The sequence below is a fragment of the Pelophylax lessonae genome, assembly GCF_965119305.1.
Source record: "Pelophylax lessonae genome assembly, chromosome: 5".
Taxonomy (NCBI): Eukaryota; Metazoa; Chordata; class Amphibia; order Anura; family Ranidae; genus Pelophylax; species Pelophylax lessonae.
The window spans coordinates 545,614,533-545,639,524 of NC_138772.1; the positions used below are offsets into that span (position 1 = coordinate 545,614,533).

At 44.8% G+C, this 24,992-nt stretch overlaps 1 protein-coding gene across 14 annotated transcripts in view; it reads left to right on the plus strand.

Moving 5' to 3' along the window:
- Nucleotides 1–24,992, plus strand: part of SCRIB (scribble planar cell polarity protein) — a 295,493-nt gene that overhangs the window by 115,458 nt on the left and 155,043 nt on the right. For all 14 annotated transcript variants that reach the window (XM_082257570.1, XM_082257580.1, XM_082257581.1 and 11 more), the window contains exons 12-15: nt 1,366–1,493; nt 4,117–4,236; nt 15,648–15,818; nt 17,674–18,024. In XM_082257570.1, coding sequence (XP_082113696.1) covers nt 1,366–1,493; nt 4,117–4,236; nt 15,648–15,818; nt 17,674–18,024 — 770 coding nt within the window. The remainder of the gene's footprint in view (nt 1–1,365; nt 1,494–4,116; nt 4,237–15,647; nt 15,819–17,673; nt 18,025–24,992) is intronic.

Below are 24,992 nucleotides of genomic sequence, written 5' to 3' on the forward strand. Positions count from 1 at the left end.
AGCTATAGCCTGCGGCGCTGATGAGTGTGTTCCGACGCTGGGGAAGCCTCCCTGCTGTCAGAATACAATAGATCTGCAAGACTCCAACCGCAAATGTGTGGATGGGGGAACCTGCTGGTTGAACGAAAGAAAACAAATCTTGTATGGCCTGCCTAAGGGGCCTCTTTTCCACTGACTGTCCATCAAAGCAGGCAGTTCTTCACTGATCATTACCAAATGACAGAATACCACAATTTCCTCTTTCTGCTTTTATTTTCTACTCATCGGTATGCATTATTACTAAAAATAGTTTTGTGATATAGAGCAGCCCTAGGTGTCAAATATGCAAAGGGGATTGGTATATTTTTCTTTGTATATTGTGATTGCTTTTTTTTTTTTTTTTTTTTTTAAAACCAGGCAAGGTTAATCTTAAAGCGCTTAATGCATTGCATGTCTCATTGCCTGGTTGTGGTTGGGAACTGGCCATTATATTGGACTAGTGATATTGTTGGGCTAATGGGCCAGTGCTTCCTTTATTGGCTTAGTGGGCCCAGCTCCCCTTTGTTGGGGTAAATGTTCATTTGCATCGGGGTTTTTATTATGAATTAAATAATATGGTATTGTTCCTTGGTGAAATGGAAAGCCAGGGTTTGCCGGCCATGGGGATAGCTAAAATTTTGAATCTGCTTATGTTGGCTGCAACTTGTAAGCCCCCCCCCCCTTAAACTTACCTGAGCCCGATTTCGATTCAGTGCTGTGCACAAGAGTAGCGGTTTTCTGGGCTCTCTCCCTCCTCTCGGCACATAGCATTGGCTTCTGCTGCTGTCAATCAAATCTTATGAAAGGGCAGGGCAAAGCCTCACTGCCTGTGTCTATAGACGCAGGCAGCACAGCTTGGGAGAAAGCCGCAATATGAAACCGCTTCCTATGGTGGCACATCGAGAGGAGGAGGAGCCAGGAGCGCCGGCAAAGGACCTGAGAAGAGGAGGATCAAGGCTGCTCTGTGCAAAATCATTGCACAGAGCAGGTAAGTATAACGTGTGTTATTAACAAAATAAAAAATAAATGTAAAGGTTTAAAATAATTTTAATAATATTAATAATAATATATTAATAATAATAATTAATATTAATTTATTAATAAAATAATATGAATTATTATTATATTATTAATATAATATTAATAATTTTTCGTTTCAGTTTCTCTTGACATCTACAAAGTGCTCAGGCACAGTTTTAGTAGCCCATGTCTGATTTCTTTATTAAGAATGGCCCGAGGGATGCAGATTGTGATGACAAAGCCACAGTGTGCCAACATGTGTCCTATTCTTTTTTTCACATGGAATTTAGAGCAATAAATGCCTGCATGACACTTATGTGATTTCAGAGAGCCCACTTCAAAACAGTATGGATGACAGCTGGATAGACGGAAACCTCAACCGCGTCAGTGTCATTCAGTTCCAGGAGGAGCCCAGAGCGGAGGATGAAGATGATGAGGCTGCAGCAGAGAGAAGGGTAAGAATGTTGCTGCTGTTAAATGATACCGTTTTGTGTCTTTCAGAATACAAGTCTCCATAATAAAGTGATCCACAGGAACTGACAATAAAGTGGACACATAAATCAGTAATGCCTAGCACACACAACCAGAAAATCAAATGGAAAAATACCACGTTCAAATCGATCGTATGATAATCTGATTGTTAGTACAGTTTTCTTGTGAAATTATCCGAAGGGACAAGCACACATTTTACGATACCGGATCATATTATTATTATTATTATTATTATTATTATTTCAGGTACTTGTATAGCGCTGTCAATTTTACGCAGCGCTTTTACATATACATTACACGTTCACATCAGTCCCTGCCCTCAAGGAGCTTACAATCTAAGGTCCCTAACATTCATACATACATAGTAGGGCCAATTTTATACAGGATCCAATTAACCTACCAGCATGTCTTTGGAGTGTGGGAGGAAACCGGAGTACCCGGAGGAAACCCACGCAGGCACAGGGAGAACATGCAAACACCAGGCAGGTAGTGTCGTGGTTGGGATTTGAACCAGCGACCCTCTTGCTGCTAGGTGAAAGTGCTAACCACTACACCACTGTGCCGCCCATACAATTTTCCTTCAATCAGCACAGTTTTCGTTTGAAAATACAATGCAAAACATGACATCACTTCCAAATTTTTATTCTGTCGTACGAGAATTTTCGTAACTTTAATCACCTCTTCATTTTCGATCTGGAGACTAGCATGCAAAAAAACCAACAACAAAAAACAGACGATCATTCTTCCTATAATCTCATCATGTAGATGAGGCTTTAGGCCTGTTTCACATGGGCTTCAGCTTTTATAATAGCAGTGTGAACAACAAGCTTTGACAAAGCATTTGCAGAGATTTCAGCAAGCTTTGTGGAAGATTTTAAAAGTAACATTCAACTCAAGTTCGTAAATGTTAAAACACAGATCCTAATGGTAGTGCTGATTGCCACTTTAAACAAGCTGCTAGCAGGCTTCAGCACTTCTGAAAGCTTGTTGAAATCCTGCTAGCAGCTTGTTTAAAGTTGAAATCAGCACTACCATTAGGATCTGTGACAACATTTACTAACTGGAGTTAAATGGTACTTTAAAAACCGAAGTATGGCTTTTAAGGTTTCCCCCCCATTTATACTTAACCACTTGCCGACTGCCTAACGCAGATCTTCGTCGGCAGTCAGCCCCTCACAGGCAAATCGACGTAGGTCTACGTCGCTAGCCTGTGAGGGTCTAGGGAGCGAGCGCGCGCCCCCGCCCGCGCGTGTGACCGGCGGACCCGATGTCCGCCGGTCACTCTGCGATCGTCGGGGGAGAGGGAGAAAGTCAGGCGGCTTGTGTAAACAAGCTGCCTGTCATTCTCCCCGGTGTATGAAGGATGATCATACGGTTCTACTATGTAGAACCATTGTTCACTCTTCAAACATCTGAAGCCACAGCCAATCACAGTAGAAAGCACGCCCCTAGGGACACACACAGCCCCTCCCTCTCAAATAAAGTTAACCCCTTCACTACCAGTGTATTTTTACAGTAACAGTGCATATGTATAGCACTGATTACTGTAGTAATGTCACTGGTAACCCCAAAAGTGTCAAAAATGTCAGTCAAGGGTCCCATCTGTCCGCCGCAATGTCGCAGTACCGCAAAAAAAATCGCAGATCGCCGCCATTACGCGTTAAAAAAAAACAACAAAAATGACAAAAATCTTTCCCTTTGTTAGTAAACGCAATAACTTTTGCGCAAACCAATCAAAATACGCTTTTTGCGATTTTTTTTTTTTTTTTACCAAACATAGGTAGCATAAAACAAATTGGCCGAAAATGTTAAATTTTGATTTTTACATTTTTTTTTGGGGGGGAATTTCATATAAAAAAATGTGAAAAATATTGCTATTTTTGCAAAATTGACGCTCTTTTTTTGTTTATAGCGCGTGATCAAAAAATCGCACAGGTGATCAAATACCACCAAAAGAAAGCTCTCTTTGTGGGAAAAAAAGGACGCCAAATTCGTTTAGATACAGCGTCGCACGACCGCGCAATTGTCCGTTAAAGTCACGCAGTGCCGAATCGCAAAATACCCCCTGGTCGGAATGGGGATAAATCTTCCGGGGCTTAAGTGGTTAAGTGGATGCAGCATCGGACTGGTGCTGTATCTGTCCCCCGGCGCCTCTGCACTGAGAACCAAGCGATCAAACACCGTTGATCGCTCAGTTCTGACAGCTCCCCTGTGTTAACAAAGCAGGTGGATCTTCTCACACTTTCCCCGACGATCGGGGAAGAGAGACGGCAATCGCCGCCTCTCCTCCTCCGGCCCGACTCCCGCTGTGTCTAAACACAGCGGGAGCGAGCCTCTAGGAGTCCAGCGACGTAGGTCTACATCGCTGGACCCAGGGGAGCCACTGTGCCGCAGTAGCAGCACAGTGAGTGGTCGGCGAGTGGTTAAAGTGCACTTCTCTAATAATGCACAAGCTGACACTTTATACATCTGTATCAGAAAAATAATGAAAATGTCTGTAACTGCATTTTTTTCTTGCATTATTGTACATGCTGGTGATTGGCTGCTCACATTCACAGCGTTGGTCTTGTTGATGGCATTTTTCAGGGTCTGCAGAGAAGGGCCACGCCTCACCCCAGTGAATTAAAGGTGATGAAGAAGGGGATCGAGGAACGCAGGAATGAGCATTTCACCACCAAGCCAGATGCAGCATCCCCCAGCGACGAGGTAACTGCAGGAACATTTGTCTGTTCAGCAGATTTGCACCAAATATTCTATAATAAAACCTTTAATAAAATAGAAGCTTCTCATCTGTAAGGAATAAAATTAGACTTCCATTAAACATTTTGTTGCTCCTTTCTGACAGCCAGCGAAGCATTAAATGGAAGTATAAGGTAAAAGTGCAGCGCTTCAGAAAGAGTTCATATAGGTAGCACTAGTGAAGATCAAGGTGTGATGGTGTTCACCGTCACTGGGAGTGAGGGACAGATACTTGGGGGACGCTGAGAGAATGGTTTGGATGGCTTCAGATGGGAGAGTAATATTTGTCAACGGTGTCTCTCAAGAAATGTGGAGATTTATCCCACTTTGCACTGTTAGACCTGTGGCCTGTTGCCATGGAGTCTGACACCTAGATGTGTATTCCATGTGTTTCAATGTAGTAGACAGACAGACTGTCATTGGCAGTCTTGTCCTATTGTCTGTTGAGCTGGGTTGTGGATTGTGTTAAGTCTGCCTGTCCCATTGTTAAATGTTAATGACCTCACATTGATCTGTCCAGATGGCTAGATAATCAGTTCAGTTTAATTCTGTTTCTGTATACAATTTCATCTGCATAGGATAATGTAATCAGGCAACCCCTGACCTGTGTGTAGTAATTTGATCAGGAGGGGGATGTGCTCATGTGTGTATAAATTGAGTGTGAAACTGTTCAATAAAGTAGAAGGTTCCAAAACTTGTATAAGCTAAGTTGTTGGCTAGCTTTGTATGGGGGCGGCTAGGATTTGATATCTATGTTCATGACTGCAAGGAAACCGTATACTGAAGGAAGACCACAAGTACAGTCTGGGTCGGCGGTTCTGTTACACAGGGTAAAAGTGCAAGTTTCAAATCATAGTGCCTTGATAGATCCTCCACCGACAGTACTCCACACACTGACCCTTACCAGCAGGGGTGGACCACTACTCACATAGCGGTCTGATGCTCTGTGTGATTTAACAGGGATCACACAGCCACTGATTAAGATTAATCCTTCCCGATGTAAGGAGCTCCTCCACAGCGTAAATTCAGGCACCTAAGGATAAAAACAAAAATCAGCAGGAGAACTTCAGAGAGTAGTAAGATCCTCCTTTATTAAGAGTAATTAAAATACACTCACCAGACACTCAGCATGAATTCGCATGTAAACCGATGAGTGGAAGGGAGTATTTCCAACCAACAAAATGGCCGGCCTCTGCGCATGGTGACTGTATGCTATCCAGCTCCACCCAACGCGTTTCGTCATATCGACGTCATCAGTGACACCCCTGATGATGACTGTATGATGATACGCGTTGGGTGGAGCTGGATCGCGTACCGTTGCCACGCACGGACGTCAGCCAATTTCTTGGTTGGAAACCTTCCCTTCGACTCAGCGGTTTACATGCAAATTTATGCTTGTTGCCTAGTGAGTGTATTTTAATTGCTCTTAATAAACAAGGATCTTACTTCACTCCTATTTATGGAAGGTCTCAGTCGCCTGTGGCTATAGCCCAGCCTAGGCCTCTGTTCCAAGAGTGGGAACGTTGAAGGGGTCGTTATCCATCACTCATAACTGGACTCAATTAAAAGCCAAACGAAAGAAAGCTTCCATAGCATAAAATCCTTAAGTCCCCGTTCACACTGGGGCGACCTGTGAGGCGACCTGGTCGCCTCACAGGTCGCCTTCCATAGGGAAGCTGCGGACCCGTTCTAATAGGAGCGACACAAGTCGCTCCGACTTAGAAAAAGGGTCCGGAGCTTCTTTGGGGCGACCCGGAGCGACCGTCATAGACTTCAATGTTATGAAGTCCGTGCCGGCCGCTCCGAGGTCGCGGCGCGCTGCTCGCACCGCGACCTCGGAGGTCGCCCCGGGAAGTCGGATCGCCCCAGTGTGAACGGGGCCTAAAACGTTTATTAACAAATATGGTTGCATTTACATATAATATAAAAACACACGCATGGGTAAAACCAGCCAGCTCTGCACAGCAGTTCGTCCTTCCCGGACTTAAGCAAACGCCGTGACGTCAGGGAGGGAGACTTCAGCCATAGGGAGGAGCGACGTACTGACTTCGCCGCTTTTGCTTAACCACTTGCCGACTGCCGCACGACTACATACTGCGGCAGTCAGCCTCTCCTGGCCAAAGTGACGCATGGGTACGTCACTCACCCACGAGCCTGTAAGGGGTGAGCGTGCCCCTAGGGACACACTTAACCCCTTGATCACCAATAAAGTTAACCCCTTCCCTGCCAGTGTCATTTTTACAGTAACAGTGCATATGTATAGCACTGATTACTGCAGTAATGTCACTGGTACCCCCAGAAGTGTCAAAAATGTCAGGCAAGGGTCCGATCTGTCCGCTGCAATGTCGCAGTCCCGCTAAAAAAAATCGCAGATCGCCGCCATTACTAGTTAAAAAAAATAAAAAAAAACAATAAAAATGACATAAATCTTTCCCGTAGTTAGTAAACGCAGTAACTTTTGCGCAAACCAATCAAAATATGCTTATTGCGATTTTTTTTTTACCACAAATATATAGCAGAAAACAAATTGGCCTAAAATGTTACATTTTGATTTTTACATTTTTTTTGAGCATTTCATATAAAAAAATTTGAAAAATATTGTTGTTTTTTCAAAATTGTCGCTCTTTTTTTGTTTATAGCGCAAAAAGTAAAAATCGCACAGGTGATCAAATACCACCAAAAGAAAGCTCTGTTTGTGGGAAAAAAGGACGTAGATTTAGTTTGGGTACGGCGTCGCACGACCGTGCAATTGTCCATTACAGTCACGCAGTGCCGAATCGCAAAATAGGGCCTGGTCTTTGAGCAGCCAAATCCTCCGGGGCTTAAGTGGTTAAGTCCCGAAAGGATGGGCCGTTGTGCAGAGCCGGCCGGCTTTATCCATGCGTGTGTTTTTATATTATATGTAAGTGCAACCATATGCATTACATGCTTCTCTGCTGGACTGAAATGGCTTGCTCTGATTTCACTGCACACTGTGAGCTTCTTACTATGTGCATTAGAAGCTGCAGCAAGTCAGATAGACCACACCCCATCCAGCATCATCTAGTGTTTTTCTCCCCATCCTGATTGTCCTTGGCCCAACACCTGGATTTATTGAATTAGTTCTTTCAATCATGAAGTCTTAGCATAATGGAAGCACCAAAATCTGGACAGCTGCGCTCCAAATGAAGGGCATTTTTTTTTTTTTTTTTATTTAAGGTATGCAACATGACAAATAGACGATGATACACATTGAAAGAAACGTAAAAGTCCATCTTTATTAATCCATAAAAGGCAACATGGTACAGCAAAAAGACGGAGATTTACTAAAACTGGTGCACTCAGAATCTGGTGCAGCTCTGCATATTAACCAATCGGCTTCCAGGTTTTATTGTCAAAGCTTTAATGAACAAGCTGAAGTTAAAAGCTGAATGGTTACCATGCACAGCTGCATCAGATTTAGTGTGCGCCAGTTGTAGTAAATCTTCCCCAATGTGTCCCCACCGTGTCTTTTTTCTGTATCTTGTTGCCTTTTTACGCTTTAACCACATCTGGGCCGGAAGGATTTGCCCCCTTAATGACCAGGCTATTATTTGCGATTCGGCACTGCGTTACTTTAACGACAATTGCGTGGTCGTGCGACGCTATACCCAAATAAAATTGATGTCCTTTTTTCCCACAAATAGCTTTCTTTTGGTGATATTTGATCACCTGTGCAATTTTTAAATTTTTGCGCTATAATCAAAAAAAAAAAAAAAATTCGGAATTTTTCTTTTTTTTTCACATTCTGCTATTTTACATTCCCAAAAAAGAAATGTAAAACTCAAAAAATGTCATCCTTTTAGGCCAATTTGTATTCTGCTACACATTTTTGGTAAAATAAGATCGCAATAAGCGTATTTTGTTTGGTTTGCGCAAAAGTTATCACATCTACAATCAAGGGGAAAGATTTATATATAGTTTTTTATTCATTTATTTTTTACTAGTAATGGCGGCGATCAACGATTTTTGGCGGGACTACGACATTGCGGTGGACAGATCGGACCCCTAACTGTCATTTATGACACTTTTGGGGGGTACCAGTGACATTACTACAGTAATCAGTGCTAAAAATATGCACTGTTACTGTAATAATGACACTGGCAGGGAAGGGGTTAACCTAGGGGTTATCAAAGGGTTAATTGTGAGCCTAGGGGAGTGATTTCTAACTGTGGGAGGAGGGACTTGTGAAATGATAATAGAGACCTGTCATCCTATATAGAAGGATCACAGGCGCTCTGTGATCATTTCAGAGAGAACAACGGTCAGCTGTGTTTACAACAGCAATCGCATCCGCCGGACCTGTGGATTGGCATCTCTGCTGCCTAGTGGGGGCAGGAGTGCGCCGGCGGCGGCGTGTGCTCGCCTCCCGCACCGCTCCCACGAACCGACGTACCCATACGTCGATTGTATATATGCGGCGGGCGATCGGCAAGCGGTTAATAAGGATGGAATTTATTTGGAGTGCAGCTGTCTGGTTTTTGGTGCTTACATTGTGTTCATTGGACAAGCTGAGCTGACACCCAAGCAGGAAGTGTGTGCTGGATAGTGACAGCGGGCCGACCTGGATCAGTGCTACACTGTCTAAGGCTCAGCATAACGTAGGTGTTACCTAGGATGGTCTGCATGCAGATACAGCCTGCCTACGAATTCCCACCCCTCCAGTTTGACATCCACCCATCAAGGCAATTTGATATTTGTATCACTCCCCCCAAGAGCAAGCCCACTGCTTGAATTAGGACTGGAGACGCTTACTAAGGGTTCTGTGATTTTCTTTATTTTTTTTTATTTTTCAGGAAGCTATGTACAGCTACCTGCTGGCCCCTCCCATCAGCCTTGATATGCACAGAGATCGAGTAATGGCATCTCTGGGTCTTAACCGCTTGCCAACTGCATAACTTAGTTATACGGCGGCAGAGTGTCTCTCCTGTGTCAGATCACGTACTAGGTACGTGATCCAGCACTTCCGGGTAGGGGGCGCGTGCACATAGCACAAGCCAATCAGCGGGTGCCAGCCAATGGATGTCTGCTGGCACCCGCTGATCAGCGAGGGGGGAACACAGAACAGAGTTCTGGATATGTAAACAAGGCAGAGCTCTGTTCTGTTAGCAGGAATGCGGTGGGTTTTGTGGGCATAAAATCCACCACTTCCCTTAGTAAAAGCAGCGCATAATACACACAAACACTGGTTAGGCACACGTTTAACCACATGATCGCCCTAGGTGTTTAACCCCTTCCCAGCCATTGTCGTTAGTATAGTGACAGTGCATATATTTTGCATCAATCACTGTATCAGTGTCACTGCTTCCCATTTATAAGGATTTTTAGTAATTATCTGGTATTTCATTTCGCCAAACTAAGTAATTTTTTACTTCAGTTTAAACAAATTTTTCTTGGTTGAAGATCAAGGCACCATCTTTGCTTTACCCATTATTGTCGTCTTGGCATTAATCTATCACATATTTATCACTTGGTGATTTAGCACCTTGTCAACTATTTTCTTGTTTATCTGTCTATTATTGAAGACTAGCGCAGCAGCTTTGCTTTTTATATTCAAAAACGCAGATTTTGTCGTTTTGAATTTTGAATACATTAGGCACCATTCACATATAGGTGTTTTGGATCGCGGGCAGAATTGCCGCGATTCTGCACCATTGCAAGTGGCTGGATGCCCGTGACTTGGCACCCCAAACGAGGCACGATTTTGCCGCGATTGTCGCCCGACGAATCGCAGTAAAATCGCGCGAACAGATGCCTGACGCCCAAAAGAAGTTCTTGGGGTGCCATTGTAAGTCACGGGAACCGCTTGGGCGTCCCATGACTTGCAATGGTTCAGAATCGCGGGCAGAATTGCGGAAATTCTGCCCACGATCCGAAACGCCTATATGTGAATGGAGCCTAACTGCAAAGGAGGGTTTTGGGATCTTTTAGATCCTCCATAAAGAGTACCTGTTACTGCCTATTAGTGCCGGTTCACATTTCTGCGATCACAGAGATCGCTTGTAATTCGGAGCGCACTGCTCCTAAAATGACATGCAATCTCTGTGCGGTGCAAATTCAGCCATGCAGTTTGTATGGCTGAATTCGCACCGCAATCGCACCCAACACGCACAGGACCCTTTTTTTTGTCCGCAGCAGAATTGGATCGCATGGCATGGTGGTTCACACTAGCGCGATCCGATTCTGTGCAAACTTTCAGATCGCACTGCGATATGCGTTCTGATCTGGGGGGTGTCGTTAACTATTAAATGACACCCCCAGCGTATTGCATATGGCAGTGTGAACTGCCAGGGGTGCGGATGCGATGCGGGAACACGCTGAATATTCGCAGCGTTCCCACATCGCAGAAATGTGAACCGGGACTTACTGTTACAAGGGATGGTTTACATTCCGTGTGACAGCAATAAAAGTGATCAGAAAAACATTTTTTAGAAGGACAGTTGTTAAAATTAAAAAAAAAAAAAAAAAAAAAACGTTAAAAGTGCAGAATATCGGCACCGGATCGGCTTTTTTTTTTTTTTTATATAAGGACAGTAAAAAATAAATCGGAAAAAAAAATATAAAGCGCCCCTGTCCCGGTATTTTTGCACACCAAAGAAAACACATGCATAAAGTTGCGCCTACGAATGTAAACAATGTTCAACTCACACATGTGAGGTATCATCATAGTGAGAACAACAATCCTAGCAAAATACCTCCTCTGTAACTCTAAGGCTACATTCACACCTGAGCGTAGCGTTTTCGCGCGTTTTTTTACCGTGATTTTTACAGCGATTTACAGGAGTTTTTACAGGCGTTTTTTGTGCAGGTGTTTTTAGATTGAATAGAGACCAATGGAAAACGCCTGTAATCTGCCCAAAAAGAAGCTCATGTACTTTTTTGAGCGTTGGACATTTTTCTCACAGCGTCAAAACGCTCAGATGTGAACAGGGGCCATTGAAATGAATAGGATTTGTCTTGTTGGGTGTTTTGAGAGCTGATCCTAGAAAAACTCCCCAAAAACGCCCACATGTGAACGGAGCCTAAACTGGTAACCGCCTATGAGGATTTTTTGGTACCGTAGTTTGTCTCCATTCCGAGAGTGCAATTTTAAACTGTCACATGTTCAGTATCTATTTTACTTGACGTGACATCATCTTTCACAATATACCTAAAAATCGGGCTAACTTTAGTGTTTTTTTTTTTTTAATTCATAAAACAGATTTTTTTGCAAAAAAACAAAAAAACAAGTTTGAAAAATTTCTGCGCAAATATCATGTGACCTAAAAAGTTGCAATGACCGCCATTTTATTCCCTAGGGTCTCTGCTAAAAAAAAAAATGTTTGGGGGTTCCGAGTAATTTTTCTAGCAAATAAAATGATGATTTTTACATGTAGGAGCGGAGTGCCAGAAATCGTGCGGTATGGAAGTGCTTAAAGCGGAGTTCCGGCCTCAAAATCGAAAAAATCGATTTTGGGCCATCCGCTTGCTGATTGCAACCTGAAAAAGAAATGGATAGTGCTGATTTTTTTTTTGGTTACTTACCTTATTATAGAAGAAACTATACTCGCCTTCCTTCCACTTCCTCCCTCTGCGGCCCGCGCCGTCTATTCCGGTCTGCAATGACTCCTGGGAGCTGAACGTCATCTCTCCCAGGAATCAATGCGCCTGCACCAGCCCCGCTCGTCACTTCCTGTGCAAGCGGGGCATTCCCTGCTATACAGCTACTGGGCATGCCCAGAAGCTGTGCAGGGATGTCGCGCCTGCACCGGAAGTGACGAGCGGGGCCGGTGCAGTACATTGTGGGGCGAAGAGGACACGAAGTGGGACGCTGCGGCTTCAGCTGCCCACACCTGAGATGGCAGCACTGGAGAAGAACTTTTCAAGGTAAGTATTTCTTCTTACAGGTAAGTTTGACCTGGGACAATTCAGAGTCTATCCATTGTGGAATGCACTAGCCCTGACTGTCCCGGGGGGATTTTTAGCTATAATTGACCCCCAAGGCCGGAACTCCGCTTTAACTTGTAAACAACAAGTGTCAGAAATAGGCCTGGTCTTTAAGTGGTTAATCCAGTCTGCCATTTTCCACTAGCCAACATCAATAAATAAAAAGTAGGAGGGGCGCTGCTTGTAAGAGCTTATAATCTAAAATGGAGGGCCAACTGATACAGTAAGTGTGTGGGAATTATTTTATAGAAAAGTAAAATTGTTAGTGGTGGCGTAGACTTCCCATAGATGGGTTTTCAGAGATCACCTGAATGCAGATGGAGTAAGAGATAGACGGACAGATTAGGGAAGGGAGTTCTGAGGATGGTGAAATCCTTGAGGTTGAGCCATGGGAGGAGGAGATGAGGAGGGGGGGGGGCTAGAAATCAGGAGGTCTTGGAAGGAGCGGAGAAGATGGCATTGATGAGCTTGATGATGTTTCTCTGGAAGAGCTGTGTGTGGCTTTATATGCTCCGGTATTTTGAATGTTGTTCGTTGGGTGATTGGTAGTCCAGGGATCGGCAGAGAGGGACGGCGAGAGGTGATTCTCAGTTACTTCCTACACTTTGAATATCTGAATTTCCAATTGCCGTTCTTTTGTTTCCGAATTGTTCTGTAAAGCCCAAGGATCCAAATTCTTTCAGTCCCAGGCTAAAGTGATTGGTCAGTGATTCCATTTTTTTGTATGGCTGCCATGCTTTAAAATTTGGCTTTGCAACCTCTAACTCACATTGCAGTATGCTCCTCTTGCACATTGCACAAACTGGAGAGTGCAAAATCTGGTGCAGCTGCACATTGAAATCAATCCGCTTCCATTTTTTTTTTTTTTTTTTTTTACAAAGCTTAAAGCGTAACTCCACTTTTGTTGAGAAAAAAAGACAGGTTATACCTGTTGCTTGTGCACCTTTTTCTACACACATTTTTCTCCTTCCACTCAACTTTCCATTAATATGCTTGGATACAGCACTCTGTGAACAGCCAACCTATTTAGCATTGACCTTTTGGAGGGTGTCAATGACTCTTCTGGACAACTGTTCAGTCAGCAGTCTTCCCCATGATTGTGTAACCTACTGGACCAGACTGAGACTGCACCTTTTTCTACACACATTTCCTCCTTCCACTCAACTTTCCATTAATATGCTTGGATACAGCACTCTGTGAACAGCCAACTTATTTAGCATTGACCTTTTGCAGGGTGTTATTGACTGTCTTCTGGACAACTGTTCAGTCAGCAGTCTTCCCCATGATTCTGTAACCCACTGAACCAGACTGAGAGACTATTTAAAGCGTAACTCCACTTTTTTTGAGAAAAAAACATTCCCCTCTGGGTGATCTCTGTACATTGCAAGGATTTTACCAAAATTTGTTGCAGATTCCTACCTTTTGTTATTCTGACAAAATCATTGTTTGTCTATGCTGAGTGGGTCAAATGGGAGTGGTTTCATAATTATCTATCAGCTGTGGCAGCTGCAGGGCTCTAATGAGGAAATCTGCTGGACCTGCATCCCTTTAGATGTGTTCCTATTGGGAGGATCTCACCAAAAATGACATTTTTGTTGCAGGGGATGCCAGAAATCTGACTTGTATGTTAGTGCAGACTTCTGGGAAAATTGGTGAGCCAATCACACAAGCAGGAAATGATGTTTCTGGGGGTGTGGTCAGTATACATTCTATATACAGAACAGCTCCAGGCGGCCATATTGCATTGCATTTTCAGAAAATTACAACAGCTGCAGATTGAAAAGGAAAGGTCATTTTTAACGACTTGCCTACTGTGCACTTAAACCCCCTTCCCATCCAGACCAATTTTTAGCTTTCAGCGCTGTCACACTTTGAATGACAATTGCGCGGTCATGCTACACTGTACCCATATTAATTTTTTATCATTTTTTTCACACACATAGAGCTTTCTTTTGGTGGTATGTAATCACCTCTGGGTTTTTTATTTTTTACAAAAAAAAAGAAAAAAGACAGAAAATTAAAAAAAAAAAAAATAGTTTTTCTTATTTTCTGCGAGTAAATTTGAAAATACATTTTTCTCCACTGATGGGCGCTGATGAGGCGGCACTGATGGGCACTGATAGGCTGCACTGATGGGCACTGATGAGGTGGCACTTATGGGCACTGATGAGGTGGCACTTATGGGCACTGATGAGGTGGCACTTATGGGCACTGATGAGGAGGTACTAATATGCCGCACTGATGAGCACTGATAGGCGGCACTGATGAGCACTGATAGGCGGCACTGATGAGCACTGATAGGCGGCACTGATGAGCACTGATAGGCGGCACTGCTGGGCACTGAGAGGCGGCACTGCTGGGCACTGAGAGGCGGCACTGCTGGGCACTGAGAGGCGGCACTGCTGGGCACTGAGAGGCGGCACTGCTGGGCACTGAGAGGCGGCACTGAGAGGCGGCACTGCTGGGCACTGAGAGGCGGCACTGCTGGGCACTGAGAGGCGGCACTGCTGGGCACTGAGAGGCGGCACTGCTGGGCACTGAGAGGCGGCACTGCTGGGCACTGAGAGGCGGCACTGACGGGCGGCACTGATAGGCGGCACTGATGGGCACTGGCGGATGGCACTGATGAGCACTGATGGGCGGCACTGATGAGCATTGATGGGCAGCACCATCAGTGCCCACACTCAGTGCCCATAGTGCTGCCAGTCAGTGCTCATCAGTGCCTAGATGAACAGGCACTGATGGGCACTGACTGACAGCACTATGGGCACTGATGGCGGGCACTGTGGGCACTGATGGTGGCAATTTGTGTATGTGTTTTACCTTTCGTAATCAGGGCACTGGTGATCAGTGCCCTGATTACATTCTCCTGTGTCCCTGGCGCTGTGAGGCTCCCCCTCCTTCCTCACACTGCAGGCTCCGTGTGAGGAAGGAGCGCCGGCGATGAGAGATGATCTCATATGTTTACATATGAGATCATCTCTCATTGGACGGTCCGATCACGTGGTGAATGGCCGCTGTGATTGGCCATTCACCACGATCTGTGATCGGCTGTTTCCAAGGGACATGGCCGACACAGATTTTCCCCGATGCGCGCTCGCGGGAGCGCGCGGGGGGCGTTTCACTGGGAGGCCGTTTAAAAACGGCCTCCCGAAAATTCGAGTCCGCGCTGCAGCCGTATATAGGCTGTAGCGCGGATGGGAACTGGTTAATAACATTCAATTACAATATGATTTGTGTCCCAATTGTATACGCTATATTGTTTTTCTTTATTTGCTGATTTTTTTTTTTCTCCACAAAAGTGGAGTTACCCTTTTATTGAACAAGCTGAAGTTAGAAGCTGATTGACTAACATGCACCAGATTTGCACTCTGTAGTTTTAGTAAATCAACCCCAATGTGTCCTGGATGTTAATGTGTCATCTTTTCCCTCAGGAGAAGCGTCTCAGTGGTGGCTCTTCACAGAGTGGCGAGTCTCAGCGCAGCGGAAGTACGGTGTCCGCCGGATACCATGAGGAACGTCCGCACCTGGTGGAGGAGAAAGTAGATGAGCCAGAAGAGGAGGAAGAGAACCCAGCGGATGACATGGAGGTGGAGTACATGGAGGTAACCTATTATGATCAGTCACTGTACAGCCCGCCCCTGTGTTTTCTTCTCCTAAATCAGGGATCCTCAAACTACGGCCCTTCAGCTGTTGTGGAACTACACATCCCATGAGGCATTGTAAAACTCTGACATTCAACAGCATGGCAATGGATTTATGGTGGGATTTGTTTTGTAATCTCTTCATAGTGTACCCTATGCTAGAGAAACATCAGCTCCGAACCATTGGTGAGCCTTCTGTAGGACTGACCACTGAAGTGAGCTGTACAGTTATTACTTCTGAGATGGTAGAAGCAAACTAATTAAAATGTGCACTTGATTTAAAAGCCGGGGGGGGGGGGGAGGGAGGGAAATGTACTCTTCTACACTATTATCCTAGCTGGGGTAACCCCCATAAGTGTGTATAGAAAATGTTTATTTTGATTTTGTGTTGTGATTTTATTTGTGTGTGTATATATGTAGATGTGGGTTTGTGTATGTATACATACATATATAGTGTGTGTGTGTGTGTGTATATATATATATATATATATGTGTGTGTGTGTGTTATATATAAAACTCTGACATTCACAGACATGCCGCAATGTCGCAGTCCTGCAAAAATCGCAGATCGCCGCCATTACTAATGAAAAAAAAAAATGACATCTTTCCTGTAGTTAGTAGACGTGATAACTTTTGTGCGCAAACCAATCAAAATACGCTTATTGCTGTTTTTTTTTTATTTTTTTACCAAAAATATGTAGCAGAAAACAAATAGGCCTAAAATGTTAAATTTTGATTTTTAAATTTTTTTTTTTTGAGAATGTCGTATAGCGGAATGTGAAAAATATTATTTATTTATTTTTTCAAAATTGATGCTATTTTTGTTTATAGTGCAAAAAATATAAAAATCGCAGAGGTGATCAAATACCACCAAAAGAGATCTCTATTTGTGGGGAAAAAAAAGGACATCAATTTTATTTGGGTACAGCGTCGCAGAACCACGCAATTGTTCGTTAAAATAATGCAGTGCGGAATCGCAAAATAAGGCCTAGTCATTAAGGGGAAAAATCCTTCCGGTCTTAAAGTGGTTCAAAACGTGACTGAAATGAACGGTCCGCATGTGTGAAAGGGGCCAAGTCGTGTTACTTTCAGGTCCCAGTAGTGTAAAAACGGAGTCTAATAGTCACATATGGCACTTTTCCACTCGGCACGGCTTGGCCCAGCTCGGCTCGGTTTGCTTTTCCACTGCGTGGTACGAGTCGGCACCTTTCAGCACTGTATAGGCTCTACTCGGCTCGGTTTGCTTTTCCACTGCGTGGTACGAGTCGGCACCTTTCAGCACTGTATAGGCTCTACTCGGTTCGGTTTGCTTTTCCACGAAGTAGTAAGTGGGTGGAATTACAACGATTCTCTGACCAATCAGTGGCTAGTTGTGACAAACAATCAATGCTGCATGCAAAGGATTGTGGGATATGGTATCGGTACGGGCTGCTTAGAACCCAAGCTGAGGTGGTACTGTTTAAGCGAGCCGTACCATGTAGTGGAAAAGCACCGCTGTACCAAACCGTACTGAACCGTTCTAACCTGTACCATGCAGTGGAAAAGCGCCAAACCGAGCCGTACCATGCAGTGGAAAAGCGCCAAACCGAGCCGTACCATGCAGTGGAAAAGCGCCAAACCGAGCCGTACCATGCAGTGGAAAAGCGCCAAACCGAGCCGTACCATGCAGTGGAAAAGCGCCAAACCGAGCCGTACCATGCAGTGGAAAAGCGCCAAACCGATCCGTACAATGCAGTGGAAAAGCGCCATAAGCCGTAACCAAATTTATCGTGAATTCCATTTTTCCACTCAGCCATTTTTCTCTGTTTTTTGGCAGCACTCGGTACACTTTGCAGAGGAGACTCTGGTGCACTGTGACGATGAGGAGGATGAGTATGAAGAAGATAGGGTAACTCCGGAAAAGAAGCGCCTGATCCGTAAAGACACGCCACACTACAAGAAGCACTCGAAGATCACAAAACTGCCAAATACAGAAGCTGTGGTGGCTTTACTGCAGGGACAGGCCTCCTGTGAACTGCCAGAGAATGAGGAAGGACATGGTCAGGGATATATAAGGTGCTCACAGGAGGCTGAGGATGAAGATGATGATGGAGAAGAAGCAGAGGAGGACAAGGACTGGGAACCAGGGACTAGAGAGGAGAGACAAAACGCTCAGCAGAATATCAAGGTACGAAATGCCTGATTTCTTCACGCACTTTGTGGCCACGTGGATGGAGCGGGTGAGGATCACAACGTACAACCCTTTTGGTTGGTGTAATGGACAAGGGTGGTAGGTGCAGCAATTGCAATGGCTGCGTTAATTATATGCAGCAAGTGTCACAAACTCTATATGTGTCCTGAACCCCCAGGCTCACATCAGCTGACACATTTCCCAGAACCCCCTTCTTCTATGCCTGCCTAGGATAGCCTCTGGCAAGTCACCTCTCCCATGTCATGTACCTCTTTTCCCATTAATATCCCAGGATGCCCTTTTTAAAATCTAGCATTTTGTTCAAATTAAGACTCTAAATGTTGTCTTATTGTGAATTAATTGTTTAATAATTATAAAAAATAAACTGGCCATTAAAAAAAAAAAAAAAATCTCAATTTACATTGCAGAAGCTAAAGACAGTGGCGTAGCAATAGAGCCCCTAGTGGTCACAGCTCTAACTGGACCTGGGCATAAAGGGGGCACCATGTCAACAAATGTGACCCTCTAATATGATGAAGGGACGCACACAGCGGTTTGTCTGCTGCGGCATCTTCTCCCAACATGCACAATTACTCTTATAGAAAAATTCTACCAGAATGTTAGGCAAGTTGTTTAAAGTCCTAGAGTTGGGGTAACTGCACATAGTGGAGGTTTTGCAGGTCAAACTTCCCCCTTCCTGCACACAGCTGACTCTGGCACATAGCAGGTGGCTCATCAGGAAAAGGGGAAAAGGGCAGCGGAAGAAACAATAGGTTGTTTGGACGGGTATATTGAACTAAAAAATGAATTGGGATGGTTACTGCATCTAAGCAAATTATTTTGTTTTATATTATATGAGTTTTATTCAGCAAAATTTCTATGTATAGGCTAACCAGGATTAGGTAACCTTTCTTCAGTTTCAGATTAAAAGAAGTGCGGGATTAAAAAAACAAACACACATGCTTAGGTGGGTGCAGAAGTGGTCTGTTGCTGCATCTGTTCCCTGCTGCCTCGAAGACTGAGATCCGAGCTATCAAAGACCGCTGATCCCTCCGTTGTCAGTCTCAGTAACTGTCAGTCTCCGTCTCTTTGCACTGCCCCTCCAGTGCTCGCTGGAGCGCTAGGCTGTGCAGGGGAAGGGGACGGCTGGCTCAGTGCACTGGGAGGTTAAGCCAGCTGATGGTCGGGAATCTGGGAGGATCCCGACATTAAAGTCAGGATGCCTCCAGAGTTTGGACCAGCTCAGGGATGTCGGCAGACAGCGGGCTGTAGCCTGCTATCAGCTGAATACCGGTCACAGGAGTGCAAAACAAAGTGCACTCCTTTGACCCACAGGAGAAGTAGGGCCAAAAGAGCTTTGACCCTACTTCTCTTTTAAACAAGTTGTTTCACCATGCACATCTGGCTTTTTTCCAGTTCTCCAGGACAAAGTACATGTCACATTTTCATCATTGCTGTTGATGCTAAGCTAGCATGGTTGACAGCACACCTCCCTCCCCTCACCGATGTTCTACCATGTTGCTCAGTCAGGGCCGGGACAAGGGGTGGGCAGGAGGGGAGGCTGCCCTGGGCACTCTGGTATCATGTTGGGTGGGGGGGGGGGGGTGGGGACACAAAGAGGAAGGGGGGTGATTTGTGTTGGGGGGGGGAGTTGGAGGGTGGCAGAGGAGCAGAGGATAGGAATTGTACTAGGAGGGAAAATTAGGAGTGGTGCTAAGTGATTTGTGCTAAGAGTGGACATTTTTTTTTGGGGGGGGGGGGCAGGCAATTTGTTCTAGTAGGGATGTTTTGTGTTAGGAGGGGGGAATAGGAGTGGGGGGAGAGGATTTGTGTTCGGAGGGGGTAGGGGATTCATGCTAGGAGAGGTGATTTTTGTTTTTGTTGGGGGGTGGGGGTGTATTTTGCTAGGGGCATTTGGTGAGAGAGAGGAATTGAGCTTGGAGGGGGAGTGGGGGGCAAAGATTTGTGCTGACACGGGGGATTTCAACATGGGTGGGGGGGATTTATGCTTGGGGAGTATGCATGCAAATTAATGCTCGATTGTTACTTTTTTTGGGGGGGGGGGGGGATATTTGCTGATACATAATGTTCATACATCTTGAAGGGGGGGGGACGCAGAGTTGCATGTCTGCCCTGGGCTCTAGGTGACCTTGTCCCGGCACTGTGCTCAGTAGGTGATGAATACCTAATTAGGGGTTACTGACAGGGATTGTCTCTGGTAGCAGCCACATACCCGAGATCAGCCCAGTTACTACAAGGGCAGGTGGAAGGGGCGTGTTAGTGTGACAGTACTTTGTGACAGCTGTGCTCTCAGTAGATGGAGGTAGTAGCTCTGCCTGAGCTCCACAAAGGGAACTTCCACAAATTGGGCTTCAGGTAGGGGAGGTACTGACAGGCAATAATGACAGCCATAAAAATAAGAATTGCGGTTTCTATATTTTGATTTGAATCAGTAGACCTGCAGTTTTTGTTACTGCTGAGACTTATTCTTTAACACCACGGTAGATACGTGCAGTTTCAAAAACCGCAAGAATTCCAGGAAATGCTGGGTCTTGTAGTTCCAGGGCTTTTTGCGATAGAATCTTCCATTTTCTGAACAAAACTAATTATTGCTGTATACTACTGTACAAATAAAGCTGCAATCAAAATTAAAGAAACAAATGAAATTTGAATTGTGTGAGCCTTCTCCTGTAAGCCCCACATGATGATATTTAGTAAAAACACAGGTGAGGGTTGATTGGTGTATCTGGGAGTGGGGGTGGTTCTGAATTTACTTTTAGGGTCTGAGAGCTTTGTGCTGCGCCACTGGCTGAAGAATCTGTAATGTAAGTATGGACACTGTGGCAGAGCACTTTTTCCCTTTTTTATTTTTGGTGTGTAAATTACCCTCTCCACCCCCATTCATCCAGTCGCCCCCCCCCACCCCACCGCTTTGCCATCCTTTCCCCTAATACACCCAGCATGCTTTGTGCTGCGCTTTAACTGCTCCAACATTGAAAGAATTCAGCTAAACACATTGCCATGTTGTCTCCGGTGCTTCCTTGCTTTCTGCTCTTTCAGGGAAGGAGATGTCCCAGCAGAGTCTGTCGTATTGTGATAATGTAATCATGCTGCTTTGTTACACGTTTTATGTCTCGTGGTGCCTCTGACCGCAGAACTAATACACAGTTTTGGGGTGTGAAAGTCCAAATTAAAGAAGAACTCCTAGAAGCTGCAGAAATTGCTATATACAACCACAGAACACTGTTCTCCTTGCAATGTGACAGTAAAGTGTTCATGCAGGCTAGGGTTGCGCCAATACCTGTTTTTAATCGGTGAGTAAGAGTATGTGTGTATGAGTGTAATGGGGAAAATAATTTTTTGATCCTCTGCAGATTTTGTAAGCTTGCCCACTTACAAAGAAATAAAGGGTCTATAATTTCTCTATCGTCCATTGACAGATGCAGCCGCCATCTTCATTAGCCGTTGGGTTATGCTGCCCCCTGCAGGAGTAGTTCTAGGCAGGAAAAATTTAAATGTACACGCCCACGGGGGGAGCTGTCCCCACACACCCTCTGCTCAGCAAACCAGTTTGTAAGCCTGTTGTAAACCTTTCATCTCACCATTTCATACAATCGTTGTTCCTTGAGAGCAGTTTGGAGTTGTTCCCCCATAGTCACTGGACCATCGCCCCATATGAGACACTCCTCTAGGACTATAGGCACCATAGGGTTTGTAGGAGACTGGAGGCAGGAGGGGAGCCAAATAGAGACAGCACCAGGTTTGGTTGTCTACACCAGTGGTCCTCAACTCCGGTCCTCGGTGCCCACTAACAGGCCAGATTTTACCTTGCGGAGATGCAGACTAGAATACTGCAATCACTGAGCAGCAAATTAGATCACCTGTGATGTATTTCAGTTATCTTGCAAACCTGGCCTGTTAGTGGGCCCCGAGGACCAGGGTTGAGGACCACTGCTCTAGACTTTCCAATTGTTTTGTTCTTCGTAAATAGTTTAGGGTTGTTCCCTATAGTTATCGGACCATCACCCAGAGTCAGACAGTCCTCATTGGTTATGGGCTCCATAACTCAAAGCATTAATCAGAATTCTTTCAAACAGAAACAGAGTAGCTAAGCTGCCTTTGATTGAAAATTTTAGAGTTAGCTTGCTTTGAAGCACACCCAAATAATAGGCCTGTCTATTGGGTGTAGCAGTAGTGGGTTGGGGATGAATGGGGGTTGGACGCAAGAGAATTTTTTTGTTTCTCTTAGGGGTTTTTTCACCTGGGTGAGCTCCTGTTTTGAATGAGCTTACCCGGCTGGCTAAGTTTAGCCTTTGGAGTTTACGTTACTTTCTGGTTGCAGTTTTCCCACCCCTCTTGCCTACACTGCTTTGGGACGTCCCAATGGCTAATGAAGTATGGAGGCTGCGTCTGTCAATGGACTTCAGAGAAACAGATTTTATAGTAAGATCTCACAAAAATCTTGTTTTATCTATCTTCCATTGACAGACGCAGCCTCCATCTTCATTAGCCATTGTGTTATGCTGCCCCCTGCAGGAGTAGTTCTAGCCAGGAGCAATTTAAATGTACACACCCACAGGGCTGTCCCCACAGGCATAACCCACACACCCTCTGCTCAGCAAACCAGTTTAGTTGTAAGCAGTGAAGAAAAGACAAAAACCATCCAAATATCAGAGGGGCGGGTGCTGCGTCTGTCAATGGACTTCAGAGAAACAGATTTTACGGTAAGATCTCACAAAAATCTGGTTTTCTCTATCGTCCATTGACAGACGCAGCACCCGCCCCTCTGATATGGGGATGGTTTTTGTCTCTTCTCCACTGCTTACAACTAAACTGGTTTGCTGAGCACATGGTGTGTGGGTTATGCCTGTGGGGACAGCCCTGTGGGCGTGTACATTTACATTTTACCTGCCTAGAACTACTCCTGCAGGGGGCAGCATAACCCAATGGCTAATGAAGATGTAGGCTGCGTCTGTCAATGGACGTCAGAGAAACCGATTTTACAGTAAGATCCTACAAAAATCTTGTTTTTTTGTATCATAGGTGTATTTTATATGATAGACTATCAACCAAAAATCCAGCAAAAAACTCGATACAAATGTTCTAAATTGAGGTGCATTTTAGTGAGTAAAATAAGTATTTGATCCCCAAGCAAAACATGACTAAACTTGGATACACATTATACAACTTTTTTCCATTTCCTTTAGATTAACCTTCAACTATGTAGTGCAAGGGCCTGACTGATTACATACAAATTAAAAAGTGTTTAGGTTTGACCTCATATTATATGGTTTTGGTAAATTTAAAGGAAAGCTGTACAAGAAAATTGTATAAAAGTTGTTTAGTGTGTAGCCAGCTTTATTACTTGGTAGAGAAACCCTTGTTGGCAAGCACAGGGGGAAGACGTTTCTTGTAGTTGGTTACCAGGTTTGCACACATCTCAGGAGGCATTTTGGTCCTCTCCTTTTAAGGTTTCTTGGCTTTTGCTTGGCAACTCGAAGTTTCAGCTCCCTCCATACATTTTCTATAAAATTAAGATCTGGAGACTGATCTGTCTCGGCCACTCCATGACCTTAATGTGCTTCTTCTTGAGCCACTCCTTTGTTGCCTTGGCAGTATGTTTTGGGTCATTGTCATGCTGGAAGACCCATCCATGACCCATCTTCAGTGTTCTGGCTGAGGGAAGAAGGTTCTCATCCAAGATTTTACAATACATGGCCCCATCCATTGGCCCCTCAATGCGGTAAAGGCGGCCTTTTACTGTTAGACGAGAAACAGCCCCAAAGCATCATGTTTCTACTTCCGTGCTTGACTGTAGGGGTGGTGTTCTTAGGGTCATATTCAGCATTTTTCTTCATCCAAACACGCGAGTCGAGTTAATGCCAAAGAGCTCAATTTTGGTCTCATCTGACCACAGCACTTTCTCCCAATCCTTCTCTGAATCATTTAGATGTTTATTGGCAAATTCAGAGACCAAAATTGAGCTCTTTGGCATTAACTCGACCAATCTCCAGACCTTAATCCTATAGAAAATTTATGGAGGGAGCTGAAACTTCGAGTTGCCAAGAGACAGCCAAGAAACCTTAAGGATTTAGAGAAGATCTGTAAAATCACTTCCGGGTTTTTACATGGAGACCCGATCAGAGCCGAATGCGGCTTTGATTGGGTCTTTCCTTCGGCGGCCGTGCTGGCTGGTTGCCCGGGTCTCCCGTCCCACTAGGAGCCACGGAAGGCCCCTCCTTGTAATGACAGCCGAGCAGCTTCTCTGCCGCATCGGTTGTCATTACAAGACAGCTGACAATTGGCTATGGACGCCGGTACCGGGGTGATGCCTCTAGCTGCAGGCATCTCTCCAGTACAAGCACTTTCCCGAAATATCGGCAATATCGGTCACCTTGGTGGCCGATTCCGATATATATCGGGGAAAGTGCAAATTGGCCCTCGATATATCGGCTTTGCCGATAATTGTTTGATCTCTAAATTAAACCATTAAAACCACCATTAAAATTATAGACTGATCATTTCTTTGTCAGTGGGCAAACGTACAGAATCAGCAGGGGATCAAGTTCTTTTTTCCCCTCACTGTAGATGGTGAGTGTTGTCATCCTAGGACAGGAAATATGTTATAGCCAGGATCAAGGGGTTAAAAAGAAAAAAAAAAGTAGTGCAGCCTCCACACCTGAACTAGAAAATGCTGCAGTAGATTACATATTTCTTCCTGGATTTAGATACTGTAGGGCAAGAATAAAGTGGTTCTAAAGGCTTAAGGTTGTTTACCTTAATGCACTCTCTGCATTTAGGTAAAAAACCTTTTGTGATATAGGATTCCCCTCCCCCTTCCCCCAGCACGCCCTTATACTTACCGGAGCTTGATCTTGATCCAGCACTGTGCCTGGGAACAGCAGCTTTCTCTCTGATAGCGGCAGGAGCCATTAGCTGCTGTCAATCATATCGTGTAATTGGGG